The sequence below is a fragment of the Canis lupus genome, chromosome 18, assembly GCF_003254725.2.
Source record: "Canis lupus dingo isolate Sandy chromosome 18, ASM325472v2, whole genome shotgun sequence".
Classification (NCBI taxonomy): domain Eukaryota; kingdom Metazoa; phylum Chordata; class Mammalia; order Carnivora; family Canidae; genus Canis; species Canis lupus.
The window spans coordinates 51724038-51749360 of record NC_064260.1 but is presented as its reverse complement, the minus strand read 5'-3'; the positions used below and the strand labels follow the sequence as shown (position 1 = coordinate 51749360).

At 53.5% G+C, this 25323-nt stretch overlaps 1 protein-coding gene across 3 annotated transcripts; it reads left to right on the top strand.

Annotated features, from left to right (window-relative positions):
- Window positions 1-382: 382 nt before the first annotated feature.
- Window positions 383-25049, top strand: FRMD8 (FERM domain containing 8). Of its 3 annotated transcripts, none has more exons than XM_025445934.3 (12): window positions 383-551; window positions 857-941; window positions 2422-2586; window positions 6843-6944; window positions 7351-7409; window positions 7541-7707; window positions 9658-9876; window positions 12015-12138; window positions 13025-13168; window positions 14213-14413; window positions 19887-20091; window positions 23189-25049. In XM_025445934.3, exons 2-12 carry the CDS (start codon window positions 857-859, stop codon window positions 23305-23307), a joined length of 1590 nt encoding a protein of 529 aa, XP_025301719.3. In that variant the 5' UTR covers window positions 383-551; the 3' UTR covers window positions 23308-25049. The 3 variants fall into 3 exon arrangements, with proteins under 3 accessions (XP_025301719.3, XP_025301718.3, XP_025301720.3); XM_025445933.3 differs by having other exon boundaries at window positions 384-551; window positions 2419-2586; XM_025445935.3 differs by lacking the exon at window positions 14213-14413 and having other exon boundaries at window positions 387-551; window positions 2419-2586.
- Window positions 25050-25323: the final 274 nt, after the last annotated feature.

The window sequence follows — 25323 nt, the reverse complement described above, 5'->3', positions numbered from 1 at the left end:
CAGCCAAGAGTCCGCATCACCCATCACGGCCCAGGGGCGCTCCATTACCTGCTGCGGCCTGAGCCCCTGTGCCCGGCACCCGGAACGGTGTGCATCCCTGATGCGTCCCAGGAAGCATCTCCCTTTTACGGGTGACGGGACCAGCCCCAAACCACACGCGAGTGCCCAGAGCTAGGCCACCGCTCCCGACCTCTTGAACCTTCTTCGCTACACCTTGTCACAGGCCGGCGGGCGGCCCTGCGGGGGGCGGGGAGGGCCACCCGCCGACCACGAGCGAGAGCAAACGCGGAACCACCGGGCGGGGCGTCCCAGGCTTGCGCGGGCCGGCAGGGCGCGTGCGCAGCAGCCCCGAGCTCCCATTGGCTCCCGCGGGCCGGGAGGCGGGGCCGCGCGCGTCGGCTTCCTCCGCCCCAGCTTCCGCGTCGCGGCTGGGGCAGCGGGACCCCGATCGGTGGCGGAGTCCCCGCTCGCTTTGGGGCGGGAGGCGGAGCTGGAGGTCGGAGTCAGACCCGGAGCCTGGGCTCAAGCGGCGGGCGCTGAGTCCCTCCGAAGTGAGAGCGCGGCGACGCCCTGCGCGGGTTCCCGCCCCGGACGGGAGGGCGGCGCGTCCTCCCGGGGCATCCCGGCCAGCCCCAGCCTCGACCCCCTCCCGCCTGTCGGCGCCCTGACCCCTCCCACCGGCCTCGACCTCGAGTTGGGTGAAGACCCGCTAGCCTGCGCACCAGTGCCTCCAGCGAACGCTGTTCACCTTTGCAGATGAGCGGGGACTCCGCCCTTCCCTGAGAACTTGAGGGCTCCCCAACCCTCCCATCCCTGGATCCCCCCAGTAACCAGTTCTTTCTCTTCCTCTCTGCAGATGGACGGGACAGAAGGCAGTGCTGGGCAACCGGGCCCCGCCGAGCGGTCCCATCGAAGCAGCGTGTCCTCCGTGGGAGCCCGAGGTGGGTCCCGGTCCCCGCCACCGACTTCTCTATACCCAGCTGGGGCCCTAGCCCTGGGGAAGTGGCCGTGGCCTGTCATCTCTTTCATTAGAGAGAATGTTATATATTAACAGGCAAGGTCTGTGAAGGTGTAGAGAAAAAGAAAAAAAAAAAAAAAAAAACAGCACCTGGCCTCTGTCACTAGGCTGTTGGCCAAGGTGGGTACTGTTCTCTAATTTCCCTTTTCTCATTTGTAAAAGGAGTATGCCTTGCAGAGCTGTGAAATTCAAATGAAACCTCATGAATGAAGAGTGACACATTCACGTTCTCTGATTTCTTTCTCACAATGGCTTGGAAGCAGGGATCATTATCTTCATTTTATAAGGAGGGAAATTGGGCCCTAGAGAGGTTAAGTCACTGGGTACTGGAGCCTGCAGTGCCTCTCAGTTGCCCCTACCTGAAAAGTGAGTGTGAATCACAGGCTCCTGGAGATGATTTTATGGTCTGTCAAGAAAATAGCAGTTACAGAAGAACAGACTGGAAATCCAAAATGCCCTTTCACTTGTGTTAGTGATAAACTATGCCTTTGCCTTTCATTGGCTTCACTCCGTTTGATCCACAGCCACACTTTGAGAGACGGGTGTTCTCCCTGCTTTAAGATGAGGCAACTGACATTCACACTTGCTGAAGAAGTCCGCGTGTTAGCGGGGGCCCAGGCTAGGATTGGAACCCAAGTCTATTGGCCTCCAGGCTCGGTGCTCCCCTATGGTTCCTGCAGCTCCAGGGATGGGGATTTGAATCTGGCTACTCTTCCAAGGGTCTTCCTTCAGCACCAGACTCCAGATAAGATCATACGGGCTATCACAAGTAACCACTCAACGTTTTAGGTTGTATTTCTCCTGGCCTGTTTAGACAGTCCTGAAAGCCCATAGAATTGGGTCCTGGGGCTTGAAGAATCCTGTGGGAGCTGAACCCTGGAAATTGCTTTACCCTGGGGCTGCCTTGGGAATCCTCTATTCCATCTTAGCCCGGGCCAGAGAGAGACAGCTACTTGCCTAAGGATAACAGTGAGTTTGGCAGCTCTCCTGCCTCACAGCCTGATATACTCCTATAATCTCAGGACAGATTCAGCCTGTTTCTACCTCAGTACCCACCTGTGGAATGTTCTCTGTCAAGGAAGAAGCTGAGCAGAGTTGTTGGGGCTGCCAGGAGAGTGTGTGGGGGTGCAGTGGCCAGTCTTAATTTGAACCTTTGGGAGTTAGGGTGGGGCTGGTCCCTGGGCCAAAATTGCTGGATTTCCAGGTCTCAAGTAAGTCTTAACAGCACCCTACACAGGATCCTTTGGGGATGCTGGGGCTCTGTATCTGCAGGGTAACCTTGGTCACCCCAGGGGGTGTAGGGTGGGAACTCCAGCCCCAGTGGAGGGTAGTGAGTTCCTTGTCAGCATATGTATGCTTAGGTAGCAGGCTCAGCTGACCGTGCCCTGCCTCCATTGCAGCAGCTGACGTCCTGGTGTACCTGGCGGATGACACAGTGGTGCCCTTGGCTGTGGAGAACCTGCCCTCGCTTAGCGCCCATGAGCTGCACCGAGCTGTCCGTGAGGTCCTGCAGCTCCCGGACATTGCCCTAGATGCCTTCGCACTCTGGCTTGTGTCCCCTCTGCTGGGTAAGCCTTGGCAGTGAGAAGCCCATGCTGGAGGGTCGGGAGGGCAATGAACCAGTGGGAAGGGAAGGGGCAGCTTCCAGAACTTATGCCCGTTCTCCATAAGAAGAAGGTGGGACCTGTGTATGTCCTGGAGCTATCCCCCACTTTGAGGCCCTAGAGCCCTAAGAGAACACCTGGCTCTTCTGCCCCCACCTTCTTTCTCTCCTAGTGGCAGAGGAAGGGTCAAGTCTGACCCTCAGCCTGGATGCTGGAGTCTGGGGCACAAGGTGTAGCAGGGAGGAAAGGGATCCACATTCAGTGAGCATGTAGTCGGTGCCACAACCTGAGCTGGCATTTCTTTCTTTCTTTTTTATTTTTTTTAAAGATTTTCTTCATTTATTCATGAGAGACACAGAGAGAGACGCAGGGACACAGGCAGAGGGAGAAGCAGGCTCCATGCAAGGAGCCCAGCCTGGGACTCGATCCCGGGACTCGATCCTGGGACTCCAGGATCACACCCTGGGCCAAAGGCAGGTGCCAAACCGCTGAGCCACCCAGGGATCCCCTTGAGCTGGCATTTCTTGAGCACGATTTCTCCTTACCCTCACAGCCCAGCCCAGTGTTGCAGATAAGGCCATTGAGGTTTGGAGTAGCAGGTTCACTGAGTAGTAGGACTGAGGCCAGAGTGGAACCTGGGGGTACCCTCAGCCAGCCTCTTTGAACTGCATTCTGCTCCTTGGAGGAGGGAGAAGACCTGGCCTAGGGGAGTGGCCACTCCTGAAGGCAGGGAGAGTGGAACAAGTGGGAGCCCCACTTTTCTGCAGCCCTGCAGGGAGGGAGTCAAAGGAGAGGATGCCTTGCGAGGTGCCAGGGCCAGGCATATCTGCCAAGCTTAAATATTCTCCTTTCTTGTAGAAGAACAGAGGCTAGAAGAGGAGTGACTGGTTCCTCGGAGGCCCCTAGCAGTTACCTCTTTCTTGAGACCAGTAGAATTTATGCCTCTACCATAGAGGGAGGATCTCTGCCAGCCTGGTGGGAAAGGGAGTGCCCTTCCCATATGTCCCTGTCCTGTCCTTGTCTGTCCTCCCATGTCCCTTCCCATATGTCCCTGTCCTCCCTCCCATTGGAGCTTCCTGTCCAGCTGCTACTCTCGCCTACGCTCTTCCTGCTGACATGTCTCCTCCGCCTGCTCCCCACCCAGGTCAGCTGCCCCGTCGTCCCCCCCCCACACACCCTGGGTGTTGGTCAAAACTGTCGGTCCCTTGGTTTGTGTCTTTGGGAAGCTGGGGGTAGCTGGCCTGTGTCCTGCTTCAGGCTCCCTGTTCCTGCAGCTGGGTGGCTGTTTCTTCCTCCTCCTTCCTCCGCCCCCACTCCCTCCTCATCACATTCCTTTTCCCCTGTGGCAAGAACATGAATGGGCTGCCTGTGTGGCCAGCAGGGTCACCCTGGGGCACCACCCTATCCAGGACGAGGGTGGCTAGAGGCCCCAGCACAAAGTCAGCGCCCACTTGGTTCCCAGGCTGGGTTCAGGAAGGCTGAAAGGCGGTTTCAGCTTTGACTCGGGTCCTTCAGAACTCTTGGCTGCTCTCCATCCCCCAGAGTGGGTTAAGCGGGGAGCAGATGGCCCAGGGCTAGGCGGCCGGGGCAGGGTGCTGTCTGCTAGAGCCACCCTTCAAGCTGGATGTGTGGGGAGTTTTCTCCTTCACAGTGCCCTTGTCACTGCACGGAACAAGCTCCAGGGCACACGAGTCTCACTTGGGTGAAAGCCTCCAGACAGGAAGGGCCCATCTGATAGTGTGTGGGACCACAGGATCAGTGCCCTGCTCTGATCGTGGGAGTCCTCGGAGCTGCTGGGGCACAGGGTCGGGATGGGCTGTAGGCAGAGGGAAGGGCACCATTGCCCAGGGTCCCCTCTCCTCCTCAGTGTGTCCAGAGACCAGCTCATCAGGTACCTTGTTCATCTCACGAGTATGTGTAGAGCCACCTCCTCCACCCCGTTTTGGCCGGTGATCTCGATGGCTTGGGGACGCAGTATCCTCGCTCTCAGGGACCTCACGGTCTAAAGTGTGCTACGGGAGCTCTGGTCCTGGTTTAGCCACTAACACTTGGTGGCCTTGGGCAGGCACTGTCCCTCTTTGGGCTTCAGTTTTCCACCTGGCCAGCGGGTGGCCTCATGCACTCCAGCGCTGACATCCTGTGAATGTCCAGGCAGAGAGCAGGTGGAGGCCCTGCTGAGCGGCCTGGCCAGTGGGGTTGCAGAGGGAGCCTTTCCTGGAGAGGAGAGGACACTGTCACTAGGGGCTTGTGGCCAGTCCCCGTCCTGGGGAGTGGTGAGGCAGGGCTGGCAACAGATGGGTGTGGCAAGCACCTAGGTAGGAAATGAGGGCTGAGGAGAGGTCGGAAATCTGATTCTGAAAAACGTTGGCAGAGAAAGGGATGTGAGGAAGCAGGGTGCAGGATTGGATGGGAGAGGCTGCAGGCAGGAGGGAGGCCAGTTTGGGGGCTGTGACTACTGTTTTGGGTTAAGATCAGGAACCAGGGGATCCCTAGGTGGTTCAGCGCCTGCCTTTGGCCCAGGGCATGATCCTGAAAACCCGGGATCAAGGTCCGCATCGGGCTCCCTGCATGGAGCCTGCTTCTCCCTCTGCCTGTGTCTCTGCCTCTTTCTCTCTCTTTCTCTCTCTTTCTCGCTCTCTCTCTCTGTCTATAATGAATAAATAAATAAATCTTAAAAAAAAAAAAAAGATCAGGGACCAAATGGAAGCCTGAAGAACAGAGATGAGGACCCTTGACTTCAAGCTGGGAGGATAAGGCTCTGGGGCTCATAGTGGGAGATTAAGCAAGGAGAGAGGGGTCCAGAGAGGGGTCAGACGGCAGGGGAGGTTAGTTGATGGGATAGATGTTGTCATTCCCATTCCTTACTTCCGCCAGCCACCCTTGTTTATCACCTGTGGCTTAGAAACGGAGTCTGACTTCTCAGAGGCCGTGGTTGCTGGCACATGAGATGAGAGCACTTTCTCATTACTGGCCCAGGTTGTCGAGTCCGGGGTCCCTCTGGCTGCCCAGAATCAAGAGACGGGCATGAGGGGTGCACTTGGCCATTCTGCCGACCTTTGTGAGGACCTATGGCCGGCCAGGGGTACAGCAGTGAATGGGACAGAGCCACTCGTGCTGGAGTAACCTGACGGCTCACCAGCTCGTGGGGCATAGACCAGGAGATGACATCAGATAGTGGTAGACAGTGTCAAGGCAACCAAATGAGGGTGTAGTTGGTGTGGTGGAGGGTGACGGAGTGGGGTGCTGCCTCAGTGGATGGTCTGGGGAAGGAGACACTTGAACCAAGACCCAAGCCAGTCAGCCAAGTGAAGATCTAGTGGAGAGAGAGCCCGAGGCAGGAGGAACAGCAAATGCAAAGGCCCTAAGGCACTGACAAGCTGGGAAGGTTCAAGGGATTGAAGAAGGCCAGTATGGCAGGAGGAGAATGGGAAGGGAATGAGGTGGGAGAGCTGGATGGCATGGAATGAAGGTCAGCTGGAGCCCCTGGGGGAGATGCTGGAGGTGGGGCCTGGCGAGGGAGAGGTCCAGCCTCTGCCAGGGGCAGGGGAGGGCAGCCCCTTGAGCCTCTAGGCTTCAGTTACCAACTTTGGGCTCTGCTTCCTAAAGGCCGTGCAGGGTTCACCTGTACCACCATCCCTGGCACCTTCCATCAGCCACAGCCTCTCCACCCCGGGCCACCCCCATGCTGCAGGGAGTCCGAGGCTGGCACTGTCTAGAGCCTCATCCTCTCTCACTGTGTGACTTTGGACAAGTAACTTAACCTCTCTGAGCCTCATTTCTCCCAACGAGTGAAATGAGGATAGTGTTTTCATGGGGCAGATATACATAATCCACTTGAAGTGCTTCTGACCGCTGGTACCTGCTCAGTTAACACTGGCCGTAACTGGGGTGCCTAGTGGCTCAGTTGGTTGAGTGACACTCTTAGTTTCTGTTCAGGTTGTGATCTCAGGGTCGCGAGATTGAGCCCCACATCGGGCTCCACACTTAGCAGGGATTCTGCTTGAGTTTCACTCTCTCTCCCCTCCCCTCCCACCCTGCCCCAGGCATATGTGTATGCTCTCTGTCTGTCTGTCTGTCTCTCTCTCTCAAATAATAGATAAACAAATCTTAGAAAAAAAAAATTCCTGGCCATGACTACCATTGTCGTTGCTGTGTTAGTGGGCGGCAGTCCTATCACTCAGAGGCCGCATACACAGGCCGCTTCCTCTCTCGTCCTGCAGAGGTGCAGCTGAAGCCCAAGCACCAGCCCTACAAGCTGGGCCGCCAGTGGCCAGAACTGCTCCTGCGCTTCACTGATGCTCCTGACGATGACGTGGCCATGGGTTAGTGCTGCTGCCAGTGTGCCCCTGTCTCAGGCCCACCTAGGCCTCCCCTGGCAGGTGGGGCTGCCCTTGCTGAGGGGTGGGACCAGCATCTCCCCCCCCCCCCCCCGCCGAGCACCATCAGCTCAGGATGCTGGAGGTGGGGCCTGGTGACAGGGAGACCCAGCTCTGCCAGGGCCAGGGGAGGGCAGCCCCACAAGCCTCTGGGCCTATTACCAGCCTTTACAAGTTCCTCGAGGGGAACCCAGGAGGGGGTGCCCTGGGGGACAGCTATGCATCCCCCTCTCTGGACAGTCCTGAGGTTTTGTCAGTTATGGTGGGTGAGGGGGCACTGGGCCTGTCAGGGGAGAGGGTGAGGCTGGGCCAAGCCAGGGGGCCAGGCAGTGACCCCAGCCTCTCTCCTCAGATGAGCCTTCCCTGCAGTTCCGAAGGAACGTGTTTTTCCCAAAGCGGCGGGAGCTCCAGGTGAGGCCGTGAACCCCAGGTGGGACCACCCATCTCTGGTGCCCTGTGTCCCTCCTCCCCTTGTCCCTAGACCCCTGAACACTGGTCGTCGAACCAGCTGAGCAGCCCCTCCCTACCACACCGGCCCGTAGATCCATGATGAGGAGGTCCTGCGGCTGCTCTATGAGGAGGCCAAAGGCAACGTGCTGGCCGCACGGTACCCATGCGACGTGGAGGACTGTGAGACCCTGGGCGCCCTGGTGTGCCGCGTGCAACTCGGGCCCTACCAGCCTGGCCAGCCCACTGCCTGTGCCCTGAGGTGAGGGCCGGTGGGACCTGAGGCAGGGGCATGGGGTGGGGAGGGTTGCCCTGGAATCCTACTTCCAGGAGGAAGTCAGGAGGCCTAGGCCCTACGGCTGGCCCTGACACTGTGTGACCTTTGACAAGTCACCCTACCTTTCTCAACCCCTTTCCCTCATCTGCACTAGACCTGAGAAGTAGGAGATTTGAGTGAAGTGACATCTTGAGAAGAGCCCCAGGTGTGCATGAGGGTGGAACCCAGCCTCCACCTGAGGTCAGAAGGGAGTTGAGCTTGTTCTTCTCGGGTCACAGCCCAGGACTGACCAGATACTGACCCCCAGTCACCAGGAACAGTCCAGCTTTGTCCCAAACTCCAGGGACGAGGCCCTTTTCCTCAGACACCCCAGGATGCTGGCTCTGTGTCTTCCATCTCAGGAAGCCATACTCCTTGCTCTGTGAATTGAATCTGCCATGGAAGCAGACCAGGCTATTCTCTGACCTCCTTGAACAATGATCCTGAGGCTCAGAGATAATCCCAATGAGGATGAACTTTCAGCACAGCCTGCTCCTAGACCCTGGGCCCATCCCCACCCCAACACTGCAGTGGACACTGTGTTGGAGGAGAGGATGTGCAGAGACAGGGCCCTGTGCCAGGTGACTTAACAGCTGGGACTCCGCAGGGACCACCCAGCTTAGCTGAGCCTAAGGGCTCCCACCGAGCCGGCTAAGGCTGGTGGCCATAGGAATCCTGGCTCTGGGGCGTTTCTATTCTTGCTGTGGCTGATGGCAAATGCAACCCAGACTGTTTATACTTGAGGGACTTTGTCAGCCAGAATCACAGACAGGTCCAGAGGTGGTCGAGATGCAGAGGTTCTCGGATCTGCAGACACTTGTCCTCTCTCTCCTGGGCCAACCCTGTGTCCTCTGGGCCGGCTTACACTCAGGCCAAATGGCCCAACAGTTGTATGTTGGCAGGGAGAGGCCTCTCCCCTTACACACCAGTCCTCAGACTCACTCTGACACCTCCTTCCCCTGGCTGAGCCTCAGATCCACCCAAAGGAGACCCAGTGGCCAGGGCACTGATCGGCTTGCCCTGAGCCTACACAGACCCCGTGCATAGGAGAGTGGGGAAGGCCAGATTTCCAGATGACAAGTGAGAGTTGGTGCTGGAAAAAGGGATGTGGGGGCACAAGCAGTGGAAATGCCCACAGCAGCCCCGAGAAGGGTGTTGGGCCTCCAGGTCAGCATGGGTTCTTTCCTCCCCTCAGCCCTCCGGAAGCTCCAGCAGAGCCCCCTTCCCTCTGGTGAGAATGGCATCCTCAGCAATAAGTGTTTGGTGCCAGGCCCATGCTGGTGCCCTTCCATGCAAGTAGCTGTCTGCGCCCTTGTTTCCTCTGTGGAGAAACTGGGCCTCTGAGAAGGTGCTCCCCACTCCCAGACAGAGCTCTGGCTACAGGCCCCCCAGTGGCCCCGGAAGCAGCGCTGTTACCTCGAGGTGCTTACTGTAAGGTTGCCTGTTATTGGAAACCTTTCCTTCTTGAACCTGTGCTGGTGGATTGTGGGTTGCTGTTTTTTTTTGTTTTTCATATCCTTGTTTGGCAGAAAATTCACGAAGAGCTGTAGGTCACTTGCCACACCGTTTTTTCATTGTAAAAGTTCCACTAGCTCAGAAATCCAGACCTTCCTGACTCCATGACAGGTGCTATGCTGGAAGCCTCCAGCCACAGGCTGGCTGTGAGGCAGGTCTGCTTTCAGCCTGCCCACTGGTCCCCTAACCTGCCTTTCTGGCCTCTCACCAGCCAGGCTTGCTATTGGGCTCACAGCCGTGGGCTCTCTGATGGTTCCCATCCAGGACCTTACCTGCCTTTGCTGTGAGCGAGCCGCACCCTGAGGACCTCAGCACCTCCAGCCGGGCCCCCAGCCCCAGAGCCTCTCCTCATGCCGGGCACCCATCTTCCTTCCTGTGCAGGGAGAAGCTGGATTCCTTCCTCCCTGCCCACCTCTGCAAGCGGGGCCATGGGCTCTTTGCGGCACTCCGGGGCCGAGGGGCCAAGGCGGGGACAGGTGAACAGGGCCTGCTGAATGCTTACTGCAAAGTGAAGGAAGCTGGCGACGGTGAGCACGGGGCCTCCCTGAGCACCCACTACCGTGCCTACCTCCTCAAGAGCCACGAGCTGCCCTTTTACGGGTGAGTGATTCCCTGGCTTTGTCGCCATGGGCAGCCACAGCCCTGGGGTCTCTGCTGTCCCTTTCCCCTGACAGCCCAGCCATCGGTCTTGGCCTTTGCTAGCACGGCCTGCCAGGGCATCAGTCTCTGCTCCAGCCAGGCTCTGTCTTCACATGAGCCAGCACTGCAGGCCCCACGGGTACCGAGCTAGATGCCTGTCCTTGCCTCGTTCCTGTCACAGGCCAGACCACCAGACAGGTCTTCCCCTTCCGCCTGCCAGTCACTTGGTCGGTAGGCCTGCTGACCTCCCGTTGAGCCCACTCTCCCTCTCACACCTGTTCACATCTGTTCGGTAGCTCTTGGGCACCTGCTGCCTGCCAGCGTTCTAGGCGCCAGCAGGACCTCAGTGAGCAAAGGGACCTGGTCTGTGCCTGATGGGGCTAACGATCCAAAGGGAAGAGAGACAGCAGCAGAGGTTGAGAACAGACTGCAGGTGGGCAGAGGCACCAGCCAGGTGACCAGTGAGGACAGTCACCAAAGGGGACAATACTCCGAAGGGGAGCAACGGCTCAGGCCAGGTGGTGATGATGCCAGAGGTGAGACATGGTCAAGTGTCGGAGATGTTGAGGTGTAGAGTCAACAGAATTTGCTAGACAGGTAGACAGTGGAACAGATGAAGGAGAGGAGACAGAGCTCCCAAGGTCTGGTCAGAGGCAACTGGAGGATGACGTTGCCATCAAATGAAGTGGGACCGTGCCGTGGAGCAGACTGGGGAAGGTTGGGGGTTTGGTTTTGGATGTGTTGATCTTAGATGCTTGCTGGATATCCAGGTGGCATTTCTGAGCGAGCATTAAAGTTTCTGAGTCTAGAGGCAGGTAATAATTGGTGGGCATCAGCATTTGGGTGGTTTGAAACCTGGAGCTCTAAGACATGGCCAAGGAGGTGAGTGTGGACCAGACACAAGGAGACCCTGGGCCAGCAAGGCAGGCAGGTGGGTCTCTACAGGCCAGGTAAAGGGGCCTGTCAGGGCAGGAGAGAGTGATTGAGCCTCCCATGCTGCTGCTTCCAGGTCAAGTTCAACCTGTCCTGTGCGGCTGGTGGTTGACCTCCAGCATCAGGGTGGCAACGGGTGAAGGAGATGAGAAAAGACTGGAGACAGTGAGTGTGACCAACACCTTCAGGGGTCAGTGCTGTGAAGTGGAGTCGAAAGATGCAGCATTTGTGGGTGGGGTCGGGGCAGAAGATCATTAATTTTCCTGATGGACGAAATGTGTGGGTACAGACAGGGATGACCCTCTAGAGGAGGGGGTAGATGAGGCTATGCAAGTGGCTGCTCCCGGTTGCTTCAGTGACTCAGTGAAGTAGGAGTCCCAGCCATTCGCTGGGCTCATAGAAGTTCTTCCAGGAGTAGGGACAGGAGTGAGGCTGCTTGCGGGAATCAGAGGGAGCACATGCTGGCCTCCAGGCCAGGTCTGGGGTGAGGGTACAGCAGCGCAAGGGCTCTGGCTTCGCCTGCTGCCAGGGGGCAACAGGCCAGACTGCCAGAGGAGGAGGAAGGACACAACAGGGTAGGGGAGAGGGCGGTAATTCAGTGGGTCGGCGTGCCAGGGCCACATCCTTCCCCCTTCCCCGGTATCAAGCCCCAAAGCCTCCCTCATGGACCTTGAGCAAGTGTAGCTTGACCCCACTGCTGCTGAGGGGCCTTGTCCTGACAGACAGCAGGCCGAGGGGCTCTCCCAACCCTGACGTGGCCTGGCCACCTCCACCTCTGCCCCAGCCCCTACAGCCCGAGTCCTTGGGCTCCTGGTAGTTCCCTGAGCACCGCTTGCTCCATCCCACACCCAGATTCACGCTCTTCCTCTGTCTTCAGTGGCCGCCCTCCTCTGTGCCACTCACTTCCTCCTCCTGCCTGTTCAGACCTTCCTGTCTGGTGAGACCAGCACAGATGCCGCCACCTCCAGGAAGTCTCCCTCCTCTTCCCTCACGATTTCTCCCTTCCCAGGGGCAGGTTTCATTGAAACTTCAGGTCATCCAAATGGCTTAAACTTCTCATGTGCCTGGGGCAGGCCGGGCCAGAGCATTGTGGTGGTGGAATCCAGACCCTGGACTGTCGGTTCTTAGTGCCAGAGGCGACAAATTAATAGCAGTTCTCTCCCCAGGTGTGCCTTCTTCCATGGCGAGGTGGACAAACCGGCCCAGGGCTTTTTACACCGGGGTGGGCGAAAGCAAGTGGCCGTGGCCATCAGCTTGGAGGGCGTGCATGTCATTGACAGCAGGGAGAAGGTACCTCCAGCTCCTCCAGGGCGGGACCTGGGTTGGGGGTGGAGGGCCTCACTGGAGAGGGAGTGGGGCCCTTACCCACGCCTTCTGGTTCTCTTGGGCCAGTGGTTGGCCTGGAGGCAGACTGGATGGCTTGCTGACCTCCCTCCCTCAGATGTCCCCACAGCCTCCAGTGCCACCCCGGGGGCTTCCTTGGGGTCTGTTCTACATCAGCTTTTCTGCCTAGCATGTGAGGTAGGAGCGTGGCTAGGGCAGGGGGAGGTGCAGCTGGGGTGAAAGCCTCTGAGTGGAGGGAATCTGGCATGGCCTGGCCGCTCTGTTGGACCAGTGGCTGAAGACTAGTTATTGGATTTCCAGAAAAGCCTCACGACTAGAAGCCTTCCTTGGCTGCCTGAGTCCTGCTTCTCCCACTCCTGCCCTGTGGGGCGATTTTTCGGCACTTGGGCAGGAGTCTCTCCTAAGCTAGCAGGAAAGTTTTAGATGACTGCTGCTTGTCCCCAGAGTGGCACCCCAGCCCTTCCTTGCGCCCAAATATGCCGGGCCCAGAGCCCAGCTCAGCTTCTTGCTGAGTTGCTACCTAGTTGATTTCCAGGAAAAGGTCGTCCTTCCCACCTGCCTCTTGCCTCAGGTGACTGTCTCAGCTGTCAGGGGCCTGGCTGGCTAGTGAGAAGTGCTGTGGGTTAGGAGTTGTCAGCCTCCCCAGACCACAGCCTCCTCTGAGGGTCTGATGAAAGCTGCCACTCCTCAGAGAAATTCACACAGGAATTTAGCCTCAGCCTTACAGGTATATAGCCTGGTAAGGTGTCCCCTCCTGGTGGTACCTGAGCAGGATGGGGTAGGGGAGTGGACTGCTCAACCGAATCCAAACTCTGCATCTCCCTCTGGCCAGCATGTCCTGCTGGGCCTGCGCTTCCAGGAACTGTCGTGGGACCACACCTCCCCCGAGGAGGAGGAGTCTGTCCTGTGGCTAGAGTTTGATGGGGACAACGAGGGCACACCGGTCAACAAGCTCCTTAAGATCTACTCCAAGCAGGTAGTGGGTGTTGCCTACACTGGGGGTGGGGATGGGGTGAAGTGTGGTAACCCTTAGCTTAGGGTGCCCCAGGCTATGGGAGGCTCCAGGCTGGCTGACAAGGAGGTGAGAGGGCTGCTGAGGGCCTGGGGACCAGAGAAGCTGACATCAGCTTATCTATGGCCACCCTTGTGAGTCAGAAGGCCTAGTTTGATGCCACCCTGGGCTTCCTAGTTCTGTGTGACTCTAGGAGTTGGGTGCTTTCAGAACAGGAGCAGGTGTGGCAGGGTGAAGGCCCCACGTGCCTTGGTTTCGCTCTGTTCAGCCAGCCCCCACCCCTGCCCCTCCTGCACCTGCCCTGGTCATGGCACAGGCCTTCCTCCCACACTTCCTCCTTTCTTCTCAGCAGACACTGGTCAGAACCCCTGTCCTTGAAAGCACACCTCCACCCCTGCTGCCATCTGGGGTCCCTGGACCCTCCATAGGTGCTCTCCTTACTCTGGCCTCCCCTCCCACTTGGCCACACATCTGGCCACAGCCAGCCTCTGCTTTGCCACACGTCTGTCCTCCATCCCCACTCAGCTTGACCTGGGGCTCCTGGACACTCCACCCCTGTCCCCTGTGGTGGCTGCCCTGACCTCCTGCCCTGAGCATCCACAAGCTCTTCCCTCTCACAGCTTTGAATACTCAGCTGGCCCCGCCTTTTTGCTGATGATTCCATAATTTTTGCATTACCAGGCTAGATCCCTTTTTAAAGTAAATGTTTTATTGAATTATAGAGAAAAGCACCCAAATCCCAAGTGTAGAGCTCAACGGGTTTTCCCAGAATAACCCATGTAATACCTTTCAGGTTGCAAAATAGAACCAGGACCCCAGGAGACCCCTCGAGCCCCCTCTCTCGCCTCCCCCCGACCACCACCAAAGAGACCCCCATTGTGACTTGTTTCAGCCATGAGTCGTTCTGCCTGTTTTTGAACCTTCTGGTGGCAGGTCTGCACCGTGTGTTCTGTCCCATCTGATTTGTTCTGCTCTGCGGTGTGTTTGTGAACTTCATCCTCACTGTAGGTAGCAGTGACTGGATCTTTTGGGGTGCTCTCTGATGTTCCAGCATCAAATTCACCTGTCTTGACTTTCCATTCCATTGCTGAGGGATGCTTGGGTTTCCGGTTTATGACTATCGCCAGTGACACTCGTGATCGCTGCCATGCGTGTCCTTTGTGCGCGTGTGTGGGTGTACACCCGGGAGTGGAACGGCTGGGCCAGCAGGTCAGTGCATGCACCCTCGAACAGACACTGCCCATTGTCCACGAGAGCTTGCTGCTTCGCATCCTCTCCCCCGGCCCATTGTAGCCGCTCTGGAGGGACAATCGTGCTATCTCCTTATGGTTTTTTCCTGTTTTTTAGTCCATTTTATTGAGGTATAATTTACAGTAAGCATCCATTTTAAGAGTAAGTTTTGATGCATTAACGTGCTTGTGTAACCACCACAGTCAGGCAGCAGAGCAGCTTATTTGCTGAGCTTGTATCTTTCTAGATGTTAAATGTCTGTTCACACCTTTTGTCCATTTTTTATTGGAGTATTTGTATCACCCCCCAAATCTCCACCTGGCTATTGTTGGCCTCTCCCCGCTGCCTAATGAGGTTGGCAACTTTTTTTTTAATTCTTTTTTTTTTTTTAAGATTTTATCCATTTATTCATGAGAGAGAGACACACACACACACAGGCAGAGGGAGAAGCAGGCTCCACGCAGGGAGCCCGACGGGGGACTCGATCCCGGGTCTCCAGGATCCGGCGGCCCTGGGCTGAAGGCGGCGCTAAACCGCTGGGCCACCGGGCTGCCCTTTTTTGTTTTTTTTTTTAAGTTTTTATTTATTAATTCATGAGAGACACACACACAGAGAGAGGCAGAGATACAGGCAGAGGGAGAAACAGGCTCCATGCAGGAAGCCCGATGTGAGTCTCAATCCCGGGACTCCAGGATCAGGCCCTGGGCTGAAGGCAGCGGGCTGCCCCAGGTTGGCAGCTTTTATGTATTTATTTGCCATCTGGGTGTCCTCTGTTTGTTGAAATTTTTGCCAGTTTTTCTTTGGGGTTGCCTTTTTTTTTTTTTAATTCATCCTTTAGTACCTTTCTTGTCTGCTTTTAGAGTCATCTCCCACCTGCTACTTGATGCTTCCCACAAGCTCTCCCTAGAGTTTCGCTTTCTCCAGAGCTCGCTATAAATACACTCCGCTACACATGTACATGCATGTAACCCTACATATTTACCCAAGCAACATAAAGACATATGTCTACAATGATAGGTGTACTCAGGTGTTCATGGCAGTTCCATTTATAATAATTGAAGCATCAGAAACAGCACACATGTCCATCAGCTGGTGACTAGGGAAACAAATTGTGGTATACACACACTATACGTAACGTGTGCAGCCTTTGCAACTGGCATCTTTCCCTGACTTTATGTTTTTGAGACCCGTCCATTGTATGATGTGTCAGTTGGTCCCTTTACGTTGTCAAATTGTACTCCACATTGTGCGTAAACCTCAGGTCAGCTCTTCATCCACTGAAAGATATTTGAGTTGTTTCCAGTTTGGGGGCTTTTGTGAATAAAGCCGCTGTAAACATTTGTGTGGACTTATGCCTTCATTTCTCTCATATAAGTCCCCAGGAGTGGGATTGCCAGATTGTGTGATAAACCTCATATCGTCCCTATCAGAAACCAAACTGCTAAAAAAAGAAAAAAAGAAAGAAAGAAACCAAACTGCTTTCCAAAGTGACCGCACCATTTTGCATTCCCACCAGCACCATCTGAGAGTTCCAGGTGCTCCAGTCTGCCCAGCACTTGGTCTTTGCCAGTCTTGTCTGCCATTCTCATAAATGCAGCGGCTTCCATTTGCCTTTTCCTAAATTTCATGATGTTGATCATCTTTCCAAGTGCTTATTCTCCATGCACATATTGTCTCTGACAGAGGGTGTGTTCAGATCATTGGTCCATGTTTTCATTAGTTTCTTTTTCTTTTTTTAAGATTTTATTTATTTATTTATTCATGAGAGACACAGAGAGAGAGGCAGAGACAAAGGCAGAGGGAGAATTAGGCTCCCTGTAGGGAGCCCGATGTAGGACTCAATCCGGAACTCCAGGATCACGCCCTGGCGGAAGGCAGGCGCTCAACCCCTGAGCCACTCTGGTGTCCCAGTTTCTTTTTCTTTTAAAGATTTTTATTTATTTATTTGAGAAAGAGAGAGCACAAGGGGGTGGGCAGAGGAAGAGGTAAAAGCAGACTCCCCCCCCAGGACCTGGGATCATGACCTGAGCCAAAGGCAGAAGCCACCTAGATGCTCCCTCATTGGGTTATTTTCCTATTGAGTTGTGAGTGTTCATTCTACAGTCTGTATCCTTTATCAGATATGTTTTGCAAATCTTGCAGTCTGTGATTTGACTTTTTACTTAATTTTTTTAAGAGATGTTTTTAATTTTGATAGAGTCCATTTCATCAGGTTTTTTCCCCTTATGGTTCCTAAGAAATTATTGCCTTAAAGAAAAAAAAAAGGGGGGGGATCCTGGGTGGCTCAGCAATGTGGCACCTGCCTTTGGCCCAGGGCGCGATCCTGGAGTCCCTGGATTGAGTCCCACATCGGGCTCCCTGAGGTGAGCCTGCTTCTCCCTCTGCCTGTGTCTCTGCCCCTCTCTCTCTCTCTCTCTCTCTCTCTGTGTCTGTCATAAATAAATAAATAAAATCTTTTTTAAAAATTAAAAAAAAAAGAAAAGTAATTATTGCCTAACCCGAGGTCACAAAGATATTCTGTATTTTTTCCTAGAAGTTTTATAATTCTTAGTAAAATTTCAGAAACTAGACGTTTTATAATTTTGGGTCTGTGATCCATTTCAAGTTGCTTTTATACATGAGGTGTGATATATAGATCAAGATTCTCTCTCTCTTTTGTTTTGGTTTGGTTTGGTTTCAGTGTTATTTGTTGAAAAGACTGTGCTTCCATCATTGAATTGCCCTTGTGTCTCTGTCGCAATTCAATTGGCCAAGTGTGTGTGGGTTTATTTCTTGATTATCTGTTCTGTGCCCTTGATCTATGTGTTTGTCTTTCACTAATAATCATACTCTATTGATTACTGAAACTTTATAGTAAGTCTTCAAATCAGATAGGATGATTTCCAGAACTTCGTATTTTCCAAAATTGTTTTTGACTATTCCAGTTCCTATGCATTTCCATATAAATTTTAAGATAAGCTTGTCGATTTCTACCCTTTCTTCCCCAAAAAAGCTTCTGGGGTTTAGACCAAGATTGTGTTGAATCTGTAGATTAATTTGGAGAGAATTGACATCCTAAGTCTTCCAGGCCATTTATTTTTATGTCTCCATTTATTTGTCTTTGATTTTTTTCACTAACATTTTATTGTTGTCAGCATACAGATGCTTTTATCATATTTTTCTCTAAGTATTGCTTTGCTTTGCTTTCTCTTCTTGATGCTAGCCTAGGTGGTACTTTTTAATTTATTTTTATTTACTAGTTTTATAGTGACATAAAAGTTTATTGCTCTCTCAATAACATTATAGGCAGGCAGTCCAGTCTAGATCTGTTATTGTGGACTCACAATCCTTTAACCTTATTGATCCACCATGCATATTCCCTACTCTTATTTTTTTTAGGATTTTAATTATTTTTTAAATTAAAAATTTTATTTATTAATGAGAGACAGAGAGAGAGCAGCAGAGGGAAAAGCAGGCTCCACGCAAGGAGCCCGATGTGGGACTCCATCCTGGGTCTCCAGGATCACGCTCTGGGCTGAAGGCAGCGCTAAACTGCCGAGCCACCCAGGCTGCCGAAGGTTTTAATTATTTATTCACGAGAGACACACAGAGAAGCAGAGACCTTGGGAGAGGGAGGAGAAGCAGGCTTCCTGCAGGGAGCCCGATATGGGTGGGACTCAATACTGGGACTCTGGGATCACACCCTGTGCTGAAGGCGGAGGCTCAACCACTGAGTCACCCAGGCGTCCCTATTCTCTACTCTTAAATTCACCTCATGGTCCAGGATAGCTGCTTCAACTCCAGCCATCACATCTACATGCTAGACAACAGGAAGAAGAAAAAGGAAAGGACAGGCAATCCCCCCTTTTAATTTCAATTTTTAGTTGTTCATTGTGGTATGGAGAAATACAGTTGATTTTGTTATCTACATATTCATATGTCCTGCAACTCTGTTAAACTCACTCACTGGTTCTCATAGTTCTGTTGCAGATTCTTTGGGGTTTTCTCTGTAGACAGTTGTGTCGTCTGTGAACAGGGATAGTCATGTTCTGGCTTTCCAGTCTGCATGCCTCTATTTACTTGGCCTGATTGCAATCCCTTGGACCTCCAGTACAGTGTTGAGTGCGTGTGAGCAGACATCGCAACTTGCTTCTGACCTTAAGGGGGACATATGTCCAGTCTTGCTCTCAATAAGTATGGTATCAGCTACAGGTCTTTGAAAGACACCCTCACTGGGTCGAGGAAGTTCCCTTCTATTCCTGGTTTGCCAAGCTTTATCTTGAAAGGATATTAATTTTGTCAAATGTGGTATAGTTTTAATGGCAGGCAGCGTCACACCATGATTGGGGTTTTGTTCCAAGGAACTTAGAGGGCTCCCCTGTTGTGCTTACAGCGCAGGGGCCTCTGTTCCCACTGGCCCTCCTGTTTACCAGCCTAGTGCCTGCCAGCTCTGCTTGGTGGAGTCACTCAGTGAGAAAAGGAGGCAGGGGTGGAGAGTAGATGCTGGCTTCTGCTCCTGGGCCTGGGCTGGGTCTCCTGCCCTGCCCCCCCCCCCCCCCCCCAGCATGGGTTGTATTACTTCAGAGAGGCCTTGGAATGCACTGGATGGGGGCAGGTACCAGGCCACTCTCCACTTGTCTGTCACCTGGGGGCCATTCTCTTGGCCTCTAACCCTGCTCTTCCTGTGAGTGCTTTTTGAAGCACAGGCAGGTATTGATCCACCTCCGTCCCTGCTGCATCCCACTGCCTATAGCAGCACCTGCCACAGGGTAGGTACTCAGTAAATGTGTAACCTGACTAAAGGATGCCACGTGCTGACGGCTTTCTCTATATGGATCCACCAGACTCCCGGCATCCCTGTCATACGGTGTCCAGACCATGCTCAGTGACATCCGGTCACTTCTCCTTTTTTGTCAACATGTGTTATATTTAAAATTTGTTGAGAAGGTAGCACTTTGGAAGAATGTGCTCAGAGGGAACCCGTAAGCCTGTGGTCTGACCACCATCTTCTTCATAGGCCTGCAAACTCTTCTCTCAGACAACTCCCCTCCATTCTTACAACCCAGAAAGCTCTGTCCTGGGTCCTCTTCTTCATCAGCCTCCTGTAACTGCTGAGATTCCTCCCCTATCTGGCTTGACTGCTGCAGCCCATGGCACTCAGCCTTCCTGGCCTGGGCCTTCTGCCAGAATGTTCTTTCTTACCCATCCCACCTCCCAGACCTGAGACGGGAACTCATTCATCAGGCCTGACCTCCAAATTCAACCCAGACGGATACCTCCCCTGTCCCCTGGCCCGCAGAACACCTGACCCCCTCTTCCTTTTTTTGTGTTTGTTTCATCATCTGCCTCCCCCAGCAGAAAGCAGGGGCTAGTCCATCTCATCCATCTCACTCCGCAGAGCATGAAAAGGCTGGGCCTGGGCCATCCGTAGCTCACCACCCAGGCCTCAGGGTGGTCCCTCTGTCCTCCCCAGGCCGAGCTGATGAGCAGTCTCATCGAGTACTGCATTGAGCTGAACCAGACTTCAGAGCCTGCTGCCTCCCAGGAAAATGTGTCTGGCACCCCCTCAGCTGCTGGTGCCCCACCACCTCCCATTCAGCGCCCACAGCTGCGGAGGCAGGGCAGCGTGGTATGCAGCCGCCTCCAGCATCTCTCCACCATTGACTACGTGGAGGAAGGTGAGCACATGTTCACGTGTACACACATACACACACACATATGCACACCTAGGGAGCCCTAGGGACAGGGAGCTGCTAAGTGATTCCAGAGGCATCGAGTTAGGGTCCAGCTGGAAGGGACCTAATTGGAGGATGGGGGTGAGGTCAGGGGAGGGTCGCATCTGTGAGTTCTGTGATTGGGAACGGGCCTTTGGGACCCTGGCAGGAAGGATCCCTCCCTGTCCCTGTCCACAGATATGTTCCCTGCGGCTGTGTCCAGTTGTGAAAAACTAGAAACTCCTGAAGTCTGATCTTTCAAGTGTGGATATAGAAACAATGGGCCACATCCGGTGGACTCAGGGCAGGTGGTAAAAGGGCAGGACCCTTAATGCAGTGTGGTGTCTCACATCAGGCCCCGGAGCAGACAGCCATTTGTGAAAGAGCTGGTGAAGTACATAAGTCTGTAGTTTAGTTAATCATGTTGCATCGATGTTTATTTTCTAGTTTTGGCAAATATATGATGGTAATGGAAGATGCCAGCATCAAGAGAAGCTAGACGAGAGTACATAAGAACTCTTTGTATTATCTTTTCTTGATAAATCCAGAATTATTCCAAAATAAGAAGGTTTAAATGTAGTAAGGATGACCTGCATTTAGATAGCAAAATGTAGGGGATTCCTAGGTTGCTCAGCGGGTTAGCACCTGCCTTCAGCCCAGGGCATGATCCTGGTGTCCTGGGATCGAATTCCACATCGGGCTCCCTGCATGGAGCCTGCTTCTCCCTCTGCCTGTGTCTCTGTCTCTCTCTGTGTGTCTCTTATGAATAAATAAATAAAATCTAAAAAAAAAAAAAAAAAGATAGCAAGATGTAGGGGCACCTGGCTGGTTTAGTCAGTGGAGCAGGTGACTCTTGATCTTGGGGTTAGGAGTTCAAACCCCATGTTGGGTATAGAGATTACTTAAATATAAAATTTTTAAAATAAATAAATAGCAAGATGTTCACAATAAGGTCAAGTAATAAAAATCAGGTAATAGGACCACCCACGCAAGACTGCATCTGTGTATAGGAGGGACATGTGCCAACTGGTGGTGAATTGCTGTAACTTCTACTTTTTTCCTTGTGTTTCTTTGTAGTATTTACATTTTTGATGACAAGCATATCTTTTTTTTTTTTTTTAAGATTTTATTTATTAGAGAGAGGGGAGAGGCACAAGTAGAGGGAGAAGCGGGGAGCCTGATGCGGGGCTCAATTGTGCAACCCTGAGATCATGACCTGAGCTGAAACCAAGTTGGCCACTTAACTGACAGACACCCAAGCGCCTACAAGCATGTCATTTTTATCATCAGGAAAAGCAAAACAATATTTTTTTAAAAGATTTTATTTATTTGACAGAGCATGAGCACAAGCAGGGGGGAGCTGCAGAAGGAGAGGGAGAGAGGGAGAAGAAGCAGGGAGCCTGACACGGGGCTGGATCCCAGGACCTTGGGATCATGATCCAAGCCAAAGGCAGATGCTTAACCAACTGAGCCACCCAGGTGCCGCGTGAAACAATTTTTCTGTAACGACCGTTTCCCCGTTTCTACACCTTGGTGTGGCTAGCAGGCGTGTCACCCAGCTCCCTATTGTGGGACATGACAGTTATTTCCAGTTTTCAGCCACTATAGACAACACAGGTATTGCTAAATCCTTGCTTGGAATCTGAACCATTTCCTCAGGATCATTCCCTAGAAACAGGGTTGCAGTGTCAGACGGTATGCCTGCTGGCCCCCTCCTGGGAGGGCATACACTCCAGTCATCTAGTCACTCTAAAAGAGAACTTGTTTGGGTTTGGTTTGGTGTTCGAGCATTAGTGAGGTTGGACCGATTTTGTGTGCTTGGTCATTTTTATTCATGGATCATTGTTCACTTATTTGTGTTGTCTATTTTTCTTTTGTTGCTAGATTTTTTTTTTAAGATTTTATTTATTGGGCAGCCCCAGTGGCTTAGCAGTTTAGTGCCGCCACCTTCGGCCCGGGGCGTGATCCCAAGGACCTGGGATCGAGTCCCACATCAGGCTCCCAGCAGGGAGCCTGCTTCTCCCTCTGCCTGTGTCTCTGCCTCTCTCTTCTTCTGTGTCTCTCGTGAATAAATAAATAAAAACTTAAAAAAAAAAAGATTTTATTTATTTATTCGTGAGAGACACAGAGAGAGAGAGGCAGAGACATATGGAGAGAGAGAAGCAGGCTCCCTGCAGGGAGCCTGATGTGGGATCATGTTCTGAGCCAGAGGCAGACACTCAACCACTGAGCCACCCAGGTGCCCGTTGCTTGATTTTGTTAATTAACATCTTACGTTAATGTGGTGTATTTGTTACAGTTACCGAACAAATAAGGATACAGTATCATTAAACTCCTTTATTTTAGCCTAATGTTCTTTCCAGTGGTAGGCTCCCATCCAGAATGCCACACTACATTTAGTTGTCATATCTCCGTAGGCACCCCTGGGCTGCGACAGTTTCTCAGATTTCCCTTGTTTTTGATGACCTTGGCAGTTTGGAGGACTACTTGGGGATATTGTAGGAGGCCATGTAACTGGCATTTGCCTGGTGCTTTCCTCATGCTCAGGCAGGAGTTGTGGGCTGGGGAGGAAGGTCCCAGAGGTTAAAGTGCCATTTTCATCACACCTGTCAAAGGTGCATTATCAACATGACTTAGGACAGTTGATGTTGACCTTGGTCACCTGGCTTGAAATTTAACTTCTATGAATTCCTTTTTTTTCTTATGGAGGCTCACCTTCAGCCAGCCTCCTGTGCTGTAGGTGTTTTATTTCTTTGGTCTGTTCTTGAACTGGGTTGAGCAAAAGCTCCTGGGACAGCAGAGCTGACCCAGCATCAAATGCAAAACCCAGATTTGCCTCTGATGCAGAAGGCTAACCACATGTCTTGCCCTTGGCAGCACTGGCAGACGAGCTTCGGTGGGGTCTGAGGCTCAGACAGTTCGTGGATGCAACGAGGGGGACCCAGTGTGAGCAGGTTCTGGAAGGAGCCAGCCCCTGGTGCCAGAACCCAGGCTCCCAGGGGCCTGGACCATCACACCCCAGGAAGCCCTCCCTCAACACGTTCCTCTTATTCCTTCATAGGTCAGCAGATCAAGCGGGTGAAACCAAAGCGCACCACATCCTTCTTCAGCCGGCAGCTCTCCATGGGCCAGGGGAGCTACACCGTGGTGCAGCCCACCGACAGCCTGGAGCAGGGCTGAGGGTGGCAGTGCCGGGCAGGGGGAGGGCACAGGGAGGTCCTCCCTGGACCTAGCCCAGCGCTCTTCTCCCAAGGGGCAGGACCAGGCTGTGGCTCTGGTGTTGCGTAGGAGGATTACCTCGGAGAAGAAAGAAGCAGCTTCTGTGCCCGTGGTGGTACATGGGCCACGCAGAGCTGGCTGGGGACTCCCGCAGGGTCTTCCTTGCAGCCTGCCTGCCTTCCCCCTGGACTCAGCCCCACTGCTGTCTCAGGACCATCTGAGGAGGTTCTGGCCACCTCCTCCCAGCCAGGGATGTGCCCTTCTCAAGATGGACAGTGTCCCCGGCTCTGAAGTCCTCAGTGACAGCCCTGATGGCAGGTGGCCAACAAATAGGGTTCAGGACTATAGGTCCGATGTGTGTCTTTGGTCTTTTCCCTGGACTTTGGTGACCACATCCCTGCATTTCTTCTGCCACATTCCACCCACGCTGCCAGTCTGGGCATGGCCCTGAGCGGTGGGAAGGAGGCCTCCCTGGACTGAACCACAGCAGGAACAGAGAGAGTGAAGCCTCCCACCCATACTCTCTCTGGCTGGATGGAACTGGAGGGAGCCGGGCAAGGCCTGGCTCAGGGAGCACTCTGTGCTCCTCACTCAGGCCTCTTGTGGTCAGGACACATTCTGACTGGAGGGAAAGTGCCTTTTTGCCAGCTTTTGATGACAACACTGTTCCAGGAGGTGGCTGCCCTGTGGACCAATGTGCCCACCAGATCCACACTCTACACTTAAAGAGGCTCCCAAACCACCCTGGGCTTCAGGTTCTAGTTTTGCTCTTTTTTCATCTGCTTCAGTTCCACAAAGCCTGTGAACTCTGGGGTAACGAGAAGATGCCCCCACCAACCTCAGAGCTGCTGGCTCTCCTTCAAGATGGCGCCATGGCGTCCACCCTCCTGACCCTGGGGGTGGCCCATGCAGGCAAACGTCCTATGCAACTTGGTCTCCTCTTCCCAGGGACATTGTAGGGAGGCTGGATGTGGCACTGGGCATGGTTTTTAACCTGCTTCCCCCCCCCCCCCGGCATCTCCCAGAGGAGCCGTCCCAGCCCCTCTGCTCCTCCATGGTGGGTCCATGGCCCTCACAGCACTTCCTGGGACTTTCCACAGGAAGAAGCAGGCGCAGCTCAGCACTGGATTCTGCTTTGTCCTCCGTCTTCCCTCCCTGCTGAGAGCCTTGGCAGAGGAAATGCAAACTGGTCTCCAGGGTCAGAGCCCATTCCCTCCTCTTCCTTATGGTGGCTTTTGAGCACTCCAGATGTTCTGGGGCGGGCTTGCCTCCAGCAGTAGGGACTTTGTTACTTGTTATAATTAAGTAGGTGTCCCCAGCCTTGTGGAATGTCCCAGCCAGAGGACATCTTGTCTCCCCTCCTGGAGTCACTGGACCTGAGTGGCTGACAGCCCGCCTGGCACCCAGCCCTCTGGTTATCTCCTCTTGCTCTTTTGACCCAAGTGAATGTTTATCTGCTGGGCTGATGGGTTGAGGGTGTCGGGCGTGGACACACATTACTTGTTTTTATCCTTCAGTCTGTCTGTTTTATCCTTCAGTCTGTCTGTTTTATCCTTCAGTCTTCTGTTCTCTGAGCATCCTTTGTGCCATGACCTTTTCTGCCTGCCCTTTGGGACAAAGCAGTATTTTACCAAGTGCCCTTTGAATATTCTCATTCTTTTGTATCATGTGACTTCTTAATAATAAAATAAATTTCTAGCGAACTTTGAGCTGTTTATGTTACTGAATAATGAGGGTGTGTTGGTTACACCCTGGGAGTTGACTACAGGCTGCTTGTTTGCTTTTTTTTTTTTTTCCTTAAGATTTTATTTATTTATTCACAAGAGGCAGACACAGGCAGAGGGAGAAGCAGGCTCCATGCAGGAAGCCCGACGTAAGACTCCATCCCCGGTCCCCGGGATTATGCCCTGGGCTGAAGGTAGCGCTAAACTGCTGAGCCACCCGGGCTGCCCTTGGTTGCTTTTTTATTAAACACAC

Bases quoted from the DNA above. Each gene is read 5' to 3' on its own strand.
- FRMD8 (XM_025445933.3), top strand. From the start codon at position 857: ATGGACGGGACAGAAGGCAGTGCTGGGCAACCGGGCCCCGCCGAGCGG. The intron at 7,708-9,657 runs GTGAGGGCCGGT...CTTCCTGTGCAG, and splicing joins CCCACTGCCTGTGCCCTGAG to GGAGAAGCTGGATTCCTTCC. The intron at 14,414-19,886 runs GTCAGTGCATGC...TGTCCTCCCCAG, and splicing joins TGGAACGGCTGGGCCAGCAG to GCCGAGCTGATGAGCAGTCT.